Here is a 20,293-nt window from a genome sequence, read left to right as displayed (position 1 = left end):
AGAAGCCAATTCTCTCCAGGAAAAACTTCAGGGACAGACTGATATTCTGCAAAAAGTGCAGGGATTGGACTGCTGAGGACTGGGGTAAAGTCATTTTCTCTGAATCCCCTTTCCGATTGTTTGGGGCATCCGGAAAAAAGCTTGTCCGTAGAAGACAGGGTGAGCGCTACCATCAGTCCTGTGTCATGCCAACAGTAAAGCATCCTGAGACCATTCATGTGTGAGGTTGCTTCTCAGCCAAGGGAGTGGGCTCACTCACAATTTTGCCTAAGAACACAGCCATGAATAAAGAATGGTACCAACACATCCTCCGAGAGCAACTTCTCCCAACCATCCAGGAAAAGTTTGGTGACGAGCAATGCCTTTTCCAGCATGATGGAGCACCTTGCCATAAGGCAAAAGTGATAAGTGGCTCGGGGAACAAAACATCAATATTTTGGGTCAATGGCCATGCAACTCCCCAGACCTTAATCCCATTGAGAACTTGTGGTCAATCCTCAAGAGACGGGTGGACAAACAAAAACCCACAAATTCTGACAAATTCCAAGCATTGATTATGCAAGAATGGGCTGCCATCAGTCAGGATGTGGCCCAGAAGTTAATTGACAGCATGCCATGGCAGATTGCAGAGGTCTTGAAAAAGAAGGGTCAACACTGCAAATATTGACTCTTTGCATCAACTTCATGTAATTGTCAATAAAAGCCTTTGACACTTATGAAATGCTTGTAATTATACTTCAGTATTCCATAGTAACATCTGACAGAAATATCTAAAGACACTGAGGCAGCAGACTTTGTGAAAATTAATATTTGTGTCATTCTCAAAACTTATGGCCACGACTGTACAGTAGCGAGGCTATAAAAGTAGCGAGGCCACATACAGACACCGGTTAGTCAGGCTGATTGAGGTAGTATGTACATGTAGATATGGTTAAAGTGACTATGCGTATATGATGAAGAGAGAGTAGCAGTAGCGTAAAAGAGGGGGTGGTGGGTGGCGGGACACAATGCAGATAGCCCGGTTAGCCAATGTGCGGGAGCACTGGTTGGTCGGCCCAATTGAGGTAGGTGGCACATGAATGTATAGTTAAAGTTACTATGCATATATGATAAACAGAGTGTGTTGTCTCACTAATGTAAAATTAAACGTCTCTTATTTTTCACTCATAAAACAGAAATAAATACTTCCACAAGCTAATAGAAACATTTATAATTAATCAAAAGAGATGTGATTTTAAACTTGGTACATAATGACACCAATACTATATTAGATTTTAAAAACAATGCTACTGAGAAGAAACTCAAAGAAACTTAATTGAGTAGTGAGTGTTGCATCCGAGGACAGGCGGTTTTTACGTGCTTCAACACTCGGCGGTCCCGTTCTGTGAGCTTGTGTGGCCTACCACTTCGCTGCTTGCTCCTAGACGTTTCCACTTCACAATCACAAGACGAACTGACTTGTTGGAAAGGTGGCATCCTATGACGGTGCCATGTTGAAAGTCACTGAGCTGTTCAGTAAGGCCATTATACTGCCAATGTTTGTCGATGGAGATTGCATGGCTGTGTGCTCGGTTTTTATACACCTGTCAGCAACGGGAGTGGCTGAAATATCTGATTTGAAGGTGTGTCCACATACTTTTGTATATATAGTGTAAGAGCGTTTAGTGGACGTTAGCCTCGCAGGTCACACACAGCTCCGTCCGTGGTTTTATGACAATCTCTACTAATGAAGAGACATCACATCACAGGCTCCAGCAGTCCTCTGTCTCTGTGTCCGTCCGCAGCCATCGCCGCGGGCCCCACCGCTGGAGTCCCAGAGCCCCCACCGCCAAACATCAAGATTTATCTCTGCAAAAAGACAACTAGAATGGGTTTCATGCAGTGCTGTCTCTGCCTGCTGCCATGGACCGAGTGCCTCGCTCCAGGGTAGGGTACCTTCCTCCTCTGCCTCTCTCACTCTCCTGAGGCCTAGGGGCCATCAGTCCCCCACCCCATCAGAGGGGCCAACACCACAAGAGCTTTTGTGCTTTTATTTATATGTTTGTGCGCAAAGAGAAACTTTTTCTTCTCTCTCTTTAAAAGCCTGTCCTCTTTTTTTTATTTGCGTTCTCTCGCCGTCTGATTCCATTTGCTATTTTTCAGGTTAAACTTTAAACAACTCCAAATGCCTGTGCTTATGCAAAGAACCGGAATAGAAAGGAATAAAAAAAGGATCTAGTGTAGCGTTAGAAACGGAGCGATCGGAGCAGTCCTTGGGGAGTGTTATGACCAGGCATTAGGTATGCATGGGGGCCATGGATGGATGATGTGCTGGGGGGGAGGGGGGCACAGCAGGGAGGGTACAGCAGGGATGGTAGTGAGCTCTCGTGTTTCCACGTTTCTGCTCTGTTTGCGTGGGGAGGGAAGGGAGAAGGGGGGGATGGGATGGAGGGAAGGAAGGAAGGAGTGGGTAAACAACCATAGCTCGGACTGTATCTCTCACTGTATCTCTCATGTAACATGTACATTTTTGGTCCATGTTTCATGAGGTGAAATTAAAGATCCCAGAAATGTTCTATGTGCACAGAAAGCGTATTTCTCTCAAATGTTGTGCACACATTTGTTTACATCCCTGTTACTGAGAATTGATCCTTTGCCAAGATAATCCATCCACCTGACAGGTGTGGCATATCAAGAAGCTGATTAAACAGCATGATCATTACACAGATGCACCTTGTGCTGGGGACAATAAAAGGCCACTCTAAAATGTGCAGTTTTGTCACAGATGTCTCAAGTTTTGAGGGAGCATGCAATTGGCATGCTGACTGCAGGAATGTTCCCCAGTGCCGTTGCCAGATAATTGAATGTAATTTTTTTGGTCGTTTTAGAGAATTTGGCAGTACGTCCAACCGGCCTCACAAACGCAGACCACGTACGTGTATGGCGTTGTGTGGGCAAGCGGTTTGCTGATGTCAACCTTGTGAACAGAGTGCCCCATGGTTGTGTTGGGGTTAATGGTATGGGCAGGCATGAGCTACAGACAATGAACACAATTGCATTTTATCAATGGCAATTTGAATGCACAGAGATACCGTGACGTGATCCTGAGGCCCATTAATTTGCCGTCATCACCTCATGTTTCAACATGATAATGCACGGCCCCATGTTGCAAAGATCTGTACACCATTCCTGGAAGCTGAAAATTTCCCAGTTCTGCCATAGTCTGCATACTTACCAGACGTCACCAATTGAGCATGTTTGGGATGCTCTGGATCAACATGTTCGACAGCGTGTTCTAGTTCCCGCCAATATCCAGCAACATCGCACAGCCATTAAAGAGGAATGGGACAACATGCCACAGGCCACAATCAACAGCCTGATCAACTCTATGCGAAGGAGATGTCACACTGCATTACATTTACATTTTAGTCATTTAGCAGACGCTCTTATCCAGAGCGACTTACACTGCATGATGCAATGGTGGTCACACCAGATACTGACTGGTTTTCTGATCCACGCCCCTACCTTTTTTAAAGGTATCTGTGACCAATTGACGCTTATCTGTATTCCCAGTCATGTGAAATCCATAGAATTTATTTAAATTGAATGATTTCCTTATATGAACTGTGACTCAGTAAAATCGTATAAATTGTTGCGTTTATTTATTTGTTCAGTATTTTGTGTGTTTTAAAACAGGATGCTCCAATCCCCTCCACCCCTCCCCCCCAAAAAAAGTACAACAAAATGATGCAACTATTCCACCAATGTCCCCAATGCATAATTTTTTTGTAGCCTGTGCACTAGCAGCCAAAAATATTTAGCTAGGCAAGGCCTTTTTGCGATGCTGCCTCTGCCTTTGCCACTTCCTTACTGTACCGCAGCAGGGTCTCTACCCGCCTGTGTGTGTGCCAGCCTACTTTGCCAACAAACGCGCCCATCAAAGGGAATCTCTCATGTGAAGCTCTACGTTTCCCTCCCCCGGTGTCACTCATCCCCCGGCCCCTTCAGCAGCGCAGCACACCACCGCTTCCTCTGCGGGATTGATGACAGCCGCCACACTGTCACAAAGTGGAGACAATCTGTCGTTTGTTATCCCCCACCCCAGCGGTGCCTCGCTGAGCCAAGATGGCTACCATTCTTTCTTTCATGCACTCTTTTTTTCATTTTTTGTCGAACATTTTCCACCAGATCATTTTTTGGGGTCGAGACTGAAAGGTTCTGCCTGCAAGCGCTTAGCAGAACAAAAAAGTCCTGTGAAATTTACTTGGTGCAACTTTTTGGTACTCTGAAGCGAGACCATTCAATAAAAGCTCTGTTTACTTGTAATTTTGGACACAAAATCATACTGCCCCCTCCTATGTTCACCTGAACCTCTCAAAGCATTTCCGGACCTCCAACCCTGCCTCTTCACTGTGCTCCTCTGGCCAAAGAAGACCCATCGATCCAACACCTCCGGCGACATCAGTCCCTCTACCTCCCTCTACCTCCGTGACATTTTTCCCTGATTGGAGAGACTGAGGAGCACTTTCACATTTATTTTCCATTTCCTTTGTGCTCGCTCTCCACCGCCGCTCCCCGAGACAGATCGAGTCCTGACATTTGCAGGGAAATGGGCTGTGCCACCGCGCTTTGTCAAATCCCCGCCGCTGTTTGGGGAAGGGTTTCAATTACCCCCTCCCCCAGGTGGGTACATGAAACACAGATACTTTCAGAAAGGCTCCGAGCATCTCAAATGAAAAGGGAGATGGAAGCCTCTTTGCCGAAGTCCCCAAGCAAGAATTGGATTTGAACATAGAGACAAGTGTCAGTGAAAGTAAATGTCATTTTGCATTACAAGTTTTAAACTCTTTAAAAAAATAATACCGGTAGACAGTCTTTTTTTTCTTTTGAATGTATTCTCAATGCCTCGTGTATGTTGAGTCTCTGGGAGTGGTGAGTGAATGATCAACAATGTCGACAAGCAGCAGTATGCCTCTCCGCCTTTGAAGTAGGCCTAGTTATGGGCAATTCCAAAGTAACGGAATTACGCTGTCTCATATTTTTCACTTTACAATGTATGCCAAACATAAACCATTCATTTGAAAGTTTAACAAACCATATAACTCTATACACAATTACTACTTTGAACAATTGACACAGTACATTAAAAAAAAATTTGGTAACATAATTATGGTAAAATTTCCCTCAGCTTTATTCTGTTACCAAACTTTGTATATGTACAGTTCTTCCTGTAAATGTGTTTTTATAAATTGTTCAGTGGAAATTGTTTGTAGTAGTCTGGTTTGTTCAACTTTGAAATTGTTGTTTGGTATACATTTTGAAGTGAAAAATCTCAGCGTAATTCCGTTACCATGGAATTGCCCTTATGACTATGCATGTCTCTATAAAACGCACCGGTTTATTTCATTTCACAGTGAACTTTTCTATCTCAAGGTGAAGAAAGCACTTTGTTATTCTTGTCCAATCTGTCACTGCTGCTGTTGTTGGCGCGGTAACACTGTAGTCCCCTGACTCCATGCAGATGCAGGAACTATTTGATGGGGAAACCTTGGGCTGTGAGTGCTTGTCTCACCGAGGACTCTCCAGTATGCAGGTTATGAGGTTTGTCCCACTGTTTTGTTTGCCATAGCACAGTTTCTCCTCTAAATAGGCCTTGAGCAAATCTGCTGACACCATGGAAAGCAACAGAATGGAAGAAAAGATGTATGCATTGAATATATCTCCTACTACTTTGTGTTGGTTTTATACTATGTCAGGAGATGCAATTAAAGCTACAAAGTATGCTGTCCGGTAGATAGTAGTTTAGTGATTCCTACCAGGCTTTAATATTGAGCCAATGTCAAATCATTTGTAGTTTGTTTGTATTGAGGCTTACATTGCAGCACTTCCTATGGAACAGCCCACGCAATGAGAGGTAGCCCACCCCACTGAATGAAACATCTCTTTTCATTGCTCTTTTCCACATCATTAACTTTGACAACCTCAAATTAACTCTCTTTATTAAAAACCAAGCAAGAGAATGAGAAAAAAGAGACAAATGAAGTAAACGAAAACACGCTAACTGCACTTTTCATGGCAAACAAATTTGGAGGAACAGTTAAAACTATTAGCTTCCCGTAGATGGCCTTCCACTCAAATAGATGTTTGGTAACAGCAGGGAGTCAGGCACCGCCAGCGAGCCGGCTGCGAAATTGAATCCAAGCAGATTGATTCAGTGGCGTCGGCGGGAGTGCTTCATTAGCTCTTAGCTGTCCATTAACGACTAGCTCTTCTCTCCGGCAAGTTCTAGGGGTCACAAACTGCCTTAGCTCTGAGCGGCGGTGTTTACCGTATGTAAGATGAAGGGAGAGACAATTATACCCTTCCACGCTCCCCCCGCCCGTCCCCCCCAGGCAGGTAGAACACCATTAAGTGGAGGCTGAGCACTCAAGCTATTAACCGCCTTGAGAAAATCCCATTTCACCTCACCAAACACAAAGGAATCCTCCCTACCACGACAAAGATGGGCCCATATAATAAGCCGACATTGTCTGTCCCTTCACAAATTAAATGGCCTGACCATTTTCCATTGTTTTCTCTCTTTTGTGATGTTTTTTTTCTTTTTCAGAAACCTTTTTTATCTTGTATCTAGCTGGTGAATCATGAAGTGTTTGTGTGCTGGAGTTTTGCCTCCAATTTAAAAGCAACAGGGTATGAGTTGTCTCCCGCTCGGCAACATGAATACGCTAAATGAGCTCACTAGACTCTCTGATTACCGGCTCCCTCTAATTTCAAAAGGCTCTTCCCAGACACTTTAATTAGTTCCTTAAGTGCAGAGAGGGAGAGAGAAGAGCGACCACTCAGTGACAAATCTCTGCCTCGGAGGCTCGCCTCGCAATTGAGACAAATACTGATTTAGATGATGACAAGGGGCAGTAAATTCCAAAGCTGGTATTTGCAAAGTGCCACAACGTCTAAGATTTAGGCTCCTGCGGTTAAAGCGAGGGATATTGCACTCTTCAGTGTTATTACCATCAGAAATGTCCTTGTAGTAAATCAGATTTGTATTAATTACGGATATAAATTTGCATTCACTTGAAATACCAGCTCGTTTAAGACTCCAACCAGGTCCAATATTGGCTTGTCCACCGAGTCTATTTGCATCCAATTGGATATTGTGGGATTTATCTCTATCGGTTTATTTTTTCTAATAAATCTCTTGAAATTTACGACAATGAAGTGGATGCAGGGACTTCTCGCTAGCAGAGTTTATAAATCTGAACTCTGTTGAATTAGCTCTCAAAGAGAAGGCACGAGGGCCTGGGGAGATTTGTACAAACTCATTATAGAAATAGCCTTATTTAGAATACCTGTCTCTTGAGATTGTGTTTGTGTCACTTATCATATCGTCAGCTCTTACAGTATATGGGTAATGACAAGGTCAGCAGCACTCACACGCTCCCACTCGGAGGCATTGAGCTGAAAGCCTCCTCCACGTACAGTGCTAGTCATGTAGACTGTCTTCACCTGTAGAGAATGCCTGTGTCATCCTGTCTCGGCCTCTCTAGTCCAGTCAGCAGTACTGTATGGCAGGCTGATGAAATCCAACTGGACAGGGAGAAATGCTGTAGAGTTCAGCCTGAAGCAGGGAGAGAGCTAGGTGCTATATAGGGAAGGTGGCGTGTATCCAAGGTGGATACAGTACTTGTGGGGCAAAGAGTTTTTAGAAGTTTAGATACCAAGGGAGAGCCTTAAAGTACATTTGACAATTCAAAATAGAGCTGCTTGTTGATACTTCTCAGAAGTTTAGCGCAGCCTGAAAGTTGGAGAAAGAACATTTGCAGTACTCATGTGCCGTGTGCATTGGTAAAGGCCCTCCGGCGAAATAGTGAGAGAGCAAAATAGAGAGCTTTTCTCTTTTTTCCATTCGTATAAAAGCTGGATCGACTGACCTTGAGTGTCTAAAGAGATGGGTGGCCGAGAGAGAACGAGATGACTTTCATTTATTTATGTTTAATGCTCTGACTGAAAAATCAGGTCGGACCTCGTTTTAGACCACTTAACGCCTCTGGGGGGGGGGGGCATGGGGTGTCTCCATTAGAGAAGGCCATCTCCTGGCCCCCTCTGTCCCCCCTCCCAAACCCTCAAGGGGAGAGAGGGGGAGTCAGATGGCTTTCTAATGGACCTAGGCTACTGGAACTACAGAGGCTGATGGGATTCCGAGGCAATTACTACCCACCTGCAAATGAGAAATTCTCATTCTCAGTAACAGGTTCCCTGGGCAGCGTCCCCTTAGATTTTTGTTATCTGCTGCTGATAGTTGGTGAGGAGGCTGGTGCATTTTCACTCAGGAGTTGTTAGTGAGGAATAGTCAGGAAAGGTTGGTATTGCTTCTGTGTTTTGGTGGAAGTTAGCTTTCGCCAAAGACCGCAGGGGCCAATGCCAGCCTCGCAGACCCCGGTATCACAGCGCCATCTCAAGGCTGACAAAATGCTTGGCACCCCCACTGATCACCCTGGCATGGCAAACGCTGCACCCTCGCAGCCCCCCATAAAGCCCAGTGATCATAACACAGAGGGGGACTGATGGGCGCTGGTGGGAGTGGATAGCCCCTAGTGAAGGCTTCACCAAGGTCTCTCTGTTACTGCCAGCTGGGCGCTCGCAAAGCATCGTTCACACACACACTCTTTGTCGACCCATACAGCTGGAGCGCTGCAGAAAAGGAGCATTAGTGAGGGAGAGAGACAGCTCTGAAACGCTATGTTTTTGCCTGATTAAGCTTCTAGGGGAAAAAGAGCAAAGTAGCAAATGGATCCCATTTGTAACCCAATGTTTTTACTTAAGACTTCTATGAAGTCAATGCAAGCTTTCAGCTCAAGAGGAAAGGGAAAGGTCGCTGGAAAAGCAGACGTTCTTATTGGTCATCTGCCTCATCGGCCAGTTTGCGATTCTCAACAGTGAGTCATCACCCCATAGAGCTGCGTATAGTACTAGAGTGGCTGATGCCATATTGTATTTCTATGAACCAGCCCCACTCTCACAAAACACAACAGTCCCCCCTTTCTGACTACCGCAATTAACGTTTACTCTACAGTCTCCCTCTGCAATGGAGGACTGAAGCTGAACTGGCCAGGCTTTAAGTATCCCATCCAGGCATACAGCAGACAGTCGGGCAACTCTCTGGGGCGCCTCCCTGGAATCGTCTGTTCGCTGCAGGCAAAAGTCATCCCTGGGAAATTTTCTGGTGGTTCATCAGCATATTCCCTCGTGTGTGTGTGTGTGTGTGTGTGTGTGTGTGTGTGTGTGTGTGTGTGTGTGTGTGTGTGTGTGTGTGTGTGTGTGTGTGTGTGTGTGTGTGTGTGTGTGTGTGTGTGTGTGTGTGTGTGTGTGTTGCCATTGCTGCTGACATGGAGCCCCAGGAGATGGCATTAGCAGGGAGTGAAGGAGCGGGCCAGCAGGTATTTAAGGGCGTCCTTGTCTCCTAGAATCTCCCTCAGTTCACCACATCAACGCCTGGGACTGAGATCTCGGCCTGTGTTTACTTGGGAGCCTGTGTCCATGTTGTGGACAAGATGGGAAATGACAGCAAAATATGCAGTGTGGCCTCTGTCTTGAATGAGAAAATGAGTTTTCTTGACTTGGCATTATGCAGGTGTCGTACTGTTTGTATGCAGACTAGATTTTATCTTTGCGGTCTATCTCGGTTTCATGAGGAGTTTTTCTGGATGGCTAGCCTAATGTTAAGAACGACCAGAGCAGACCTAAGTTTAAATAGCAGGCTCAATCAAATCCATTAAAGTATTTAAAGTAAAACAAATGTTAGTTGTAAATGGGTATGAAGGTATGGGCGGCAGGTAGCCTAGTGGTTAGAGCATTGTACTAGTAACCGAAAGGTTGCAAGATCGAATCTCCGAGCTGACAAGGTAAAAATCTGTCGTTCTGCCCCCGAACAAGGGAGTTAACCCACTGTTCCTAGGCCATCATTGGAAATAAGAATTTGTTCTTAACTGACTTGCCTAGTTAAATAAAGGTAAAAAAAAACAACTAAATAAATAAATGAATGATGTGAGAAGTGGAACTTTTCAATATGAGGCTGATTACTGTATGTACTGAGTGTATCGCTAACTGTGTCGCCCATAACCTTCCGGTGTTTTCCCTTTGTGGTCGACTCCAGTAACCTGACCTTCTCGTCTCTTCTTTTTATTGTGTTTGTTATGAAACCAGGAAACTGGCCAAGAAGCGCAAGGAGACGATGAGCAGCACGCGGCAGGAGATGACCGTGATGGTGAACTCCATGGACAAGAGCTACACGGAGCAGGGCACCAACTGTGACGAGGCCATCTCCTTCATGGACACCCACAGCCACACACTCAACGGGAGAAGTGAGTGTCCAACACCAGGGCATTGTGGGTGGGTTGGTGGGTGGCTGGGGAGTCTGGGGGCTTTTCATACTACTGAGCTGAACCCAGCCGAGCCGAGCTGGCCTTGTTAAGCATTCCCCATAGCTGCAGGAACTGTAGTGGAAAGGACGATGGGAAAACAAAAACATATTAGAGCTAACACAGAAATAGTGTAGAGAGGCTATAGGGACCATAACACTGGCACATTAGAGCAATTTCTTTCAATTCCAAACAAATTTGTTTTTTGTCAATGATCAAGTCATGTGACAGGCTCTTGCAAAAACCAAAAAGGTTTATACAGTTTTTGTTTACTTATTAGGCAACTCAACTGCAATTTGCAGATACAGCGTTTAAATAAGGACTTGTCGGTCTCAGATGTTAATGCGTTAATTTTCCAAAGCTGTCCAAATGCTCTTAATATTTGTTTCTGATCCTGAGCCTTCCTAAACCCTGCTTACTTAATGATCCATCTCTTTCTAGCCTTTTATTTCCCTCCTATTGCCTCTATGGGGATCCTGTGTTGACACATGGACACTGGCTCTAGGTCCTACAGGTCCTGTCCTCTGTGTACCCCAAACAGCACTAACCCCTATGGGGTCAGTAGATCTACCCCAGGCCTTGCTTCTCACCCCAGGGACAGCTGGCCCTGGCTGGGATACAATCCCCTAATCCCCCCGCAGAGTCAGCACCTACAGCTCTGCATGTTGGGTCAGCAGGTCTCATCACCATATGATATTCCCCTTTTACCCCCCTCCGCATCCACATGCCCCATCCCTCAGAGCTATAAGGACATTAAGGCACCCCTTATTATGATGATATTTCTTAGACCTTGTATCTCTGTTTCTGGAGACTGTAGGCTAAGTAAGTCAGAAACCGTGAAGATAGAGTTTTCTGTATTTCTTTAAACTCTGAAGGTTAGGAGGTGCCAGGGTCACTAGCCATGTTTCTCTCCCCTCACTGCCACGCGATCCTCTCCTCTGTCTGTCAAAGAAAAAGGGGACAGGAGCAAGAATGCGACTGCAAACATGTCTTTGATCGTTTGGCGCGCTTTTAATATTGCAGGAGTGAAACGCCATTTCTGCCTGAAAGGGCCGTCTGGCGTGTCGACAGGCAGAGTGGAGGGGCCCGGGAAATGTTGGATATAAATAAATAAACATGCTCTCATTGGACGACAGGGCCATTCATCCGTGACCTTATCCCGCTGTCTATCACAATATCCTTGACTGACAGCTAGGTCACTGTACCCAACTTATCAAGGCAGCTGTCGAATGGCGACCGACAAACACAGCGACCAAAGCTCAGCATTCTCTGCCGGCTTTATCAACGAACCGGCTGAACGTTACTGATTTGGCTGAAATATGTTGTATGAACACAGCGCCTTGTTGTCTCACACAAACCAAAATACTGTCATTAAAAAAACATTAGCGTGTTTGTATCCATACGCTTAACCAGAACAGTACATTTTACATTTACATTTTAGTAATTTAGCAGACGTTCTTATCCAGAGTCTCAGGTTCTTGACATTAGTCCACTTGTTAAATTGACTCTGTCAGGGAACAGGCTGCATTGTTTGAATCCTACAGATTTTCTAGAAATACATTTGAAGTCAGAAGTTTACATACACTTAGGTTGGAGTCAATAAAACTCATTTTTCAACCACTCCACAAATTTCTTCTTAACAAACTATAGTTTTGGCAAGTCGGTTAGGACATCTACTTTGTGCATGACACAAGTAATTTTTCCAACAATTGTTTACAGACAGATTATTTCACTTATAATTCACTGTATCACAATTCCAGTGGGTCAGAAGTTTACATACACTAAGTTAACTGTGCCTTTAAACAGCTTGGAAAATTCCAGATAATTATGTCATGGCTTTAGAAGCTTCTGATAGGCTAATTGAAATCATTTGAGTCAATTGGAGGTGTACCTGTGGATGTATTTCAAGGCCTACCTTTAAACTCAGTGCCTCTTTGCTTAACATCATGGGAAAATCTAAAGAAATCAACCTCAGAAAAAGAAATTGCAGACCTCCACAAGTCTGGTTCATCCTTGGGAGCAATTTCCAAACGCCTGAAGGTACCACGTTCATCTGTACAAACAATAGTACGCAAGTATAAACACCATGGGACCACATAGCCGTCATACCGCTCAGGAAGGAGACGCGTCTCCTAGAGATGAACGTACTTTGCTGCGAAAAGTGCAAATCAATCCCAGAACAACAGCAAAGGACCTTGTAAAGATGCTGGAGGAAACCGGTACAAAAGTATCTATATCCACAGTAAAACGAGTCCTATATCGACATAACCTGAAAGGCCACTCAGCAAGGAAGAAGCCACTGCTCCAAAACCGCCATACAAAAGCCAGACTACGGTTTGCAACTGCAGATGGGGACAAAGATCATACTTTTTGGAGAAATATCCTCTGGCCTGATGAAACAAAAATAGAACTCTTTGGCCATAATGACCATCGTTATGTTTGGAGGAAAAAGGGGGAGGCTTGCAAGCCGAAGATTACCATCCCAACTGTGAAGCACGGTGGTGGCAGCATCATGTTGTGGGGGTGCTTTGCTGCAGGAGGGACTGGTGCACTTCGCAAAATAGATGGCATCATGAGGGAGGAAAATTATGTGGATATATTGAAGCAACATCTCAAGGCATCAGTCAGGAAGTTAAAGCTTGGTCGCAAATGGGTCTTCCAAATGGACAATGACCACAAGCATACTTCCAAAGTTGGGAAGATGGTATAAGGACAGCAAAGTCAAGGTATTGGTGTGGCCATCACAAAGCCCTGACCTCAATCCTACTGAAAATGTGTGGGCAGAACTGAAAAGGCGTGTGCGAGCAAGGAGGCCTACAAACCTGACTCAGTTACACCTGCTCTGTCAGGAGGAATGGGCCAAAATTCCCCCAACTTATTGTGGGAAGCTTGTGGAAGGCTACCCGAAACATTTGACCCAAGTTAAACAATTTAAAGGCAATGCTACCAAATACTAATTGAGTGTATGTAATCTTCTTACCCACTGGGAATGTGGTGAAAGAAATAAGAGCTTAAATAAATCATTCTCTCTACTGTTATTCTGACATTTCACATTCTTAAAATAAAGTGGTGATCCTAACTGACCTAAGACAGGGAATTTTTACCAGGATTAAATGTCAGGAATTGTGAAACTGAGTTTAAATGTATTTGGCTAAGGTGTATGTAAACTTCCGATTTCAACTGTATACTATTACTTCTTCCTTCACTAAAGGTTATATTGACCATTCTGTTTGACTGCTCTCTCTCTTGCTAAAAGCTGTCTCCTCGCCCTCGTCATTCACCATGAAGACTAACACACTCAGCACGTCTGTACCCACCTCCTACTACCCAGGTAAACTACCTCTTCAAACTCCTTTTAACACTAATACCACCTTCTTTGACCTCTTATGACCCTTGATCTCCGGATGACCCCTTCAACTTTGACCTTTTAATGAATGGCCAATGCCGATCCAGGCGCCTTTGTTTGGTAAATGTTCTGCTTGATCTAACAGTGGCCTGCAAAACACTGTAATGATGCCTGTTCTCTTTTTGCCTGCAGTTTTAATTGCTCTATAGTGTTTGCACTTCAGCATACTATTTCTGGACCCTACTTGGGAGAACCATATTTAGCCAAATTGGTAGATCGATTTGAAGTGATAATGAAATTCGATGGATTTTGTTGGACATGATTTATATTAAACTGATTTAATTATAATCTCTCATTGTTACTTATGAGCTATTTATGCTGTTCTTCCATGGGGGGGTTCTTTGCCTCTCTTGTTGACTGTAATAACAATTTACTGCTCTGCTATAATGTTGCTGTCTCACCTGAGGGGAGAGCACGTCACCCTATTCACTGCTATATTCTCTCTTCTTTGTTAACCCCCTACTCTGCACTGGTTTTGGGGTGTGGGCAGATCCCTTTGTGCCAACCGCTATCTTGGGTGAGAAAACATTCTTTATTTATTTCCTACAATACATTTCTTATGCTTACAGACCAACTAAGAGACAGCCTACTCTAAAATAGACCAGGTGCTGTGCATTTGAGGGAAGGAGAGAGGGGAGAGAGGGGAGGGGGGGGAGAGAGAGAGAGAGAGAGAGAGAGGGGAGAGAGAGAGAGAGAGTCAGAGTAATTTGGACTGTATTTTTTCTTCCTGATAATGGCTTTCACACATTCATACCTGCCTGCTTTTCTTCTTTATGTCAGACCAGAAGGTTTTGTTTCTTTCTAATCAAGCTGAGGTTGGCTAATTCACTCCATCCCATCCGCATTCCGTGTCGTGCGTGTGACGTCACGTATGTCTATGACCTCTCATATGCATGGACAGACAATGTGGACTGGATGAGGGGGAGTGGCACAGCAAACAAACTGAAAACATGCATACAAACAGACAAAGTAGTTCCAATCGCCATAGCAGAAAGTAGTTCCAATCGCCATAGCAGAAAGTAGTTCCAATCGCCATAGCACAAAGTAGTTCCAATCGCCATAGCAGAAAGTAGTTGCCATAGCAGAAAGTAGTTCCCATCGCCATAGCAGAAAGAAGTTTCCATCGCCATAGCAGAAAGCAGTTCCCATCACCATAGCAGAAAGCAGTTCCCATCGCCATAGCAGAAAGCAGTTCCCATCGCCATAGCAGAAAGCAGTTCCCATCGCCATAGCAGAAAGCAGTTCCCATCGCCATAGCAGAAAGCAGTTCCCATCGCCATAGCAGAAAGCAGTTCCCATCGCCATAGCAGAAAGCAGTTCCCATCGCAGAAAGAAGTTCCCATAGCAGAAAGAAGTTCCCATAGCAGAAAGAAGTTCCCATAGCAGAAAGAAGTTCCCATAGCAGAAAGAAGTTCCCATAGCAGAAAGTAGTTCCCATAGCAGAAAGAAGTTCCCATAGCAGAAAGAAGTTCCCATCGCCATAGCAGAAAGCAGTTCCCATCGCCATAGCAGAAAGCAGTTCCCATAGCAGAAAGCAGTTCCCATAGCAGAAAGCAGTTCCCATAGCAGAAAGCAGTTCCCATAGCAGAAAGCAGTTCCCATAGCAGAAAGCAGTTCCCATAGCAGAAAGAAGTTCCCATAGCAGAAAGAAGTTCCCATAGCAGAAAGAAGTTACCATAGCAGAAAGAAGTTCCCATAGCAGAAAGAAGTTCCCATAGCAGAAAGAAGTTCCCATAGCAGAAAGAAGTTCCCATAGCAGAAAGAAGTTCCCATAGCAGAAAGAAGTTCCCATTGCCATAGCAGAAAGAAGTTCCCATTGCCATAGCAGAAAGAAGTTCCCATTGCCATAGCAGAAAGAAGTTCCCATTGCCATAGCAGAAAGAAGTTCCCATAGCAGAAAGAAGTTCCCATAGCAGAAAGAAGTTCCCATAGCAGAAAGAAGTTCCCATAGCAGAAAGAAGTTCCCATTGCCATAGCAGAAAGAAGTTCCCATTGCCATAGCAGAAAGAAGTTCCCATTGCCATAGCAGAAAGAAGTTCCCATTGCCATAGCAGAAAGATGTTCCCATTGCCATAGCAGAAAGATGTTCCCATTGCCATAGCAGAAAGATGTTCCCATTGCCATAGCAGAAAGATGTTCCCATTGCCATAGCAGAAAGATGTTCCCATCGCCATAGCAGAAAGAAGTTCCCATCGCCATAGCAGAAAGATGTTCCCATCGCCATAGCAATGACCATATAGAGAAGTGGCAAACATTGGAAAGCTCTCGGGCAAAGCTAAGGAATTATACACTTTTGCCAATGTAACTATTGCCTGGCCGACCCTTGTCAACTCCTTCAGAACAATAATTGTCAGTTCCAACCCTTTCATTTAGAGAAACTTGCAGTTTCAATAACTTTGTCTTGGTAGGTTGTTTGTTGTGCAGCCAGGTACATTAGACAACATACACACACCACCTGTAGACATTTAACATATCAACATACAGTAAAATGTATTTTTTTTAACCAGATTTACACACTTTAGGGTAGTAGACAGAGCTAAAAACCACAACAGTGTCTCAAGCAAGCATGGCATGAGTGATTTTCTAGATGTTTCCCCAGGCAAGTCCCAATAGTTCACATTCACCGTTTACAGTACCTCAGAAAAGGGCAAGCTAGTGGTTTCACTTGTTTTCTAGAGAGGTTTTCAAACGTGATCAGGAGATTATTTACCACAGATGTAGGATCTTAATTTGATCAATCTTTTGTTGCTGAGAATTTTCATAAATTTGCATAAGTTCACTAAAAACCCACACTAACAAACGGTTATATTAAGATTATTGCACTTTTCATTTAGCTTACTTTTGGCCAGCTAATAGACTAACCACTGATCAAGCAACATTATGGACTAAAGGTTCAAATCCTGTTGCTGCAGGATTATTCTTGCTTTGACAATATAGGTTAAGTTAGTTAAACTGATTTGGCAAATGTCAAATTAAAATGTTATTTATTAAGTAAACAAAATGTTTTGGTTCTTTATCATATAATTATCAGCATTGATTACATTGAAATGGCTAATTCTAGGTGATTCAACCAAATTAACACAACCCCAACTAAAGTATCCCAAATCTAGCTTTCTGAGAGGTGTCCAATTGAACTGAATAGTTGCTTTGATCAGGACTCCCGGAATGGCAAAAAAATGTTGATGCCTAGAAACAGCTAGAGAAAATTAAAACTGTGCAGGTGCTCATGCCTAAACTTTATATTGTTGCTTATACCCTGTTTCCTTTCTCTTCTCTTCTTCTTCACATTTAACCTGTTATGTCCTCTAATAAAGTGCCCATTAATGGTAAGTTGCCAGTCTGCCCTGTTTTCTCTGGGGTGAGGAGGTGTGTGTGCATCATGCTATTGAAAAGGGGCTTGCCTTGGGGGCTGCTCTCCCATCTTGTTGCCACGCATGCACTTGTGTTAGCGCATCTCACGCCCCCCTTCCCCCTGTGAAGCTATTAGCTAGCATGGCGGTCTGACTCCACCCGTGGACAGTGTTGCCTCATGCGTATGTGGACTATGTGACATACCCCCTCCCACAACCCTCCCCCCTTTGTTGAATGGGTCTCACGCCTCTGACATTTTGTTACGATTTCCCATTAGACGTAGTTACCGACCAAGGTAGCCACTTCATTTGATCGTGCACCCACGTCATCCATTCACCGCCGCCATTCCATCATTTGTGCAACCTCATTTTGCCATTGGTCAAATTCTGCGGATAGAAAAGTTTTTATTGAGAAGTTAGCCACAAGCTAGCGTTATCAGAACTGAGGGCTATTCTAGTGTCAATAGAAATAAAGCCAGCTCTTTCCCCTCATCATAGAAAATAGATAGAGATACTGGGCACCATCATCTATTGAAACATAGTGTTATAATACAAGATCCATTATGTTGTCTTCACCACGTTTTACAGCACTGTACTAACTAGTTGAGCACGACGTAGTTTATAAGTAACTCCTTTTCATTTCATGTTTTGCCATTGAATAACTTTATATTGTGACCTTGTATTCATCCATTGTAATGTCAACAGTGTTTCCTATCCTATGTCTGTACGGGGTTGTGCAGCACTCCAGTCCTGACCAGTGTGTCTGTCCTCGTCCTTCCTCTGTGTTTCCAGATGAGAACCACACCATGACCAGTGACACCAGTAGTCTGGTCCAGTCCCACAGCCACTCCTATAAGAAGAAGAGGGAGGTGGCGGATGTTCCTCCCTACCAGACCGGTCAGCTCCACCCGGCCATCCGCGTGGCCGACCTGCTCCAGCACATCACCCAGATGAAGTGTGCCGAGGGCTACGGCTTTAAGGAGGAGTATGAGGTGAATGCCCCAACTACCTGCCTGTCTGACTAGTGTAGTGTCCCCCCTGTCCTCTCTCACATGGCACACAGTGTCCCCACATACCACAGTGTTCCCACATACCACAGTGTCCTCACAAGCCACCATGTCCAGTATACACGTATTCCACGTCACCAGTCTGTCTTTCTTTGTAGACTCCCTCACTCTGAAGCAAACCAAGCACACAGGTCCCTGTTTGTCTTTATTTTATTTAGTTTTTCCTTCTTCTTTGTGTTTCTTTGTTGCTTTTAATGCTTGCCTTCTTTCCTGGTTTGTTGCTTGTAATGCTTGCCTTCTTTCCTGGTTTGTTGCTTGTAATGCTTGCCTTCTTTCCTGGTTTGTTGCTTGTAATGCTTGCCTTCTTTCCTGGTTTGTTGCTTGTAATGCTTGCCTTCTTTCCTGGTTTGTTGCTTGTAATGCTTGCCTTCTTTCCTGGTTTGTTGCTTGTAATGCTTGCCTTCTTTCCTGGTTTGTTGCTTGTAATGCTTGCCTTCTTTCCTGGTTTGTTGCTTGTAATGCTTGCCTTCTTTCCTGGTTTGTTGCTTGTAATGCTTGCCTTCTTTCCTGGTTTGTTGCTTGTAATGCTTGCCTTCTTTCCTGGTTTGTTGCTTTTAATGCTTGCCTTCTTTCCTGGTTTGTTGCTTTTAATGCTTGCCTTCTTTCCTGGTTTGTTGCTTGTAATGCTTGCCTTCTTTCCTGGTTTGTTGCTTTTAATGCTTGCCTTCTTTCCTGGTTTGTTGCTTGTAATGCTTGCCTTCTTTCCTGGTTTGTTGCTTTTAATGCTTGCCTTCTTTCCTGGTTTGTTGCTTTTAATGCTTGCCTTCTTTCCTGGTTTGTTGCTTGTAATGCTTGCCTTCTTTCCTGGTTTGTTGCTTGTAATGCTTGCCTTCTTTCCTGGTTTGTTGCTTTCCTTCTCTTTTCTTTAGTGTTTAGACTCCTTGTTTGTTGGACGTTTCTGCATGGAGTTGCACTTTTGGTCTTTGTGAATGAACTTGTCATGAGCAATTAGTGCACAAAATACACTAGTTCTGTGTCCACACACTCCTCCCGTTCCAATGTTTGTGTCACCACTGAATTTCTCTGGCTTAGTGTTTGGGCTCCTGCAGTTTGTTGACTGCATGCCACACTGCTTAGATCTTACTGCCTCGTGGACACCATCCATTTAGTCTAGCAGCGCTAAACCGCCCTGGTTTGAAAATTTGCCTTCTAAATCTTGAAAATCCTACACCACACATGCACACACACACACATTCAATAAACACACACACACACTTAAGGGGGGATTTCTGAGACTGTGACTTTGTGTTTACAGCTGAGACCATTGCGAGCTGCCAGCAATGCCTAGAGTCTGTATAATGAACGAACTAGATGTGAACAGCGCTTCTCTCCAGAAGCTGACGACAAACCTAACGAATGTCACAGCAGTGTCTTATTCCCTCGCCACCCAGCACATAGTGTGTGATTGTGGTGTTACGTGTGTGTGTGTGTGTGTGTGTGTGTGGGAGTGTGCTTGAATGCACGTATTTGTTTGTGTGTGTACGTACAATATACACAAGCTACCTCGCTCACCTTCCAACCCATCACAAGGGAGTTTCTACCTTTTTCAACGGAGGGTATTTACCTGTAATGAACTATCCACCAACCCCCCTCCCATCTTATCCTTTACTTTGCTATACCCACTACTTACACAATAAACGACACAGGAATCAAATCAATAATTTAAGCTCCAATACCCGGGCCCTGTGGTTTGGTGCTACCCTCAGGGCTCAATTCATTATGGATATGGATGGAAGGCTTAGGCTACTAGTGCAATAATACAGTATTGCCAGTCGGGAAAAAAATAGTGTGGAATAATTTATGACACCCCTTTCTACCCCTCCATCTGAAAGTGCTTCACTTCAGTTTTTTTTACATTTTCTATCTTTCTATTTGCAATGCCTCTAGAAGTTAGAGACGTCGTTCTCTTTTCTTTTCCTGCTACCACTGTCTTAGGTGTAAATGGTCTAGACATGACGAGCCGAGCACCAAACTAAACTGATCAATTCTAATCTCTCCCCCGATTCCATGCTTCTTGTTATTCCATAACTTTGTCTATGGGAAAGATAAACAAGGTAAGCGAGTCCCCTTTTT

The 20,293-nt window shown here is 44.2% G+C and overlaps 1 protein-coding gene across 3 annotated transcripts in view; it reads left to right on the top strand.

Moving 5' to 3' along the window:
• Positions 1 to 20,293, top strand: part of LOC115195565 (receptor-type tyrosine-protein phosphatase mu) — a 310,061-nt gene that overhangs the window by 221,121 nt on the left and 68,647 nt on the right. The window contains exons 17-21 of one of the 3 annotated variants that reach the window (XM_029755546.1): positions 10,183 to 10,340; positions 13,654 to 13,728; positions 14,294 to 14,320; positions 17,118 to 17,129; positions 17,946 to 18,145. In XM_029755546.1, the coding sequence (XP_029611406.1) occupies positions 10,183 to 10,340; positions 13,654 to 13,728; positions 14,294 to 14,320; positions 17,118 to 17,129; positions 17,946 to 18,145 (472 nt within the window). The remainder of the gene's footprint in view (positions 1 to 10,182; positions 10,341 to 13,653; positions 13,729 to 14,293; positions 14,321 to 17,117; positions 17,130 to 17,945; positions 18,146 to 20,293) is intronic. The other 2 variants (XM_029755547.1, XM_029755548.1) reach the window with 2 other exon arrangements.

The sequence above is a fragment of the Salmo trutta genome, chromosome 6 (genome assembly GCF_901001165.1).
Source record: "Salmo trutta chromosome 6, fSalTru1.1, whole genome shotgun sequence".
Lineage (NCBI taxonomy): Eukaryota > Metazoa > Chordata > Actinopteri > Salmoniformes > Salmonidae > Salmo > Salmo trutta.
This window is presented reverse-complemented; position numbering and strand designations above follow the sequence as displayed.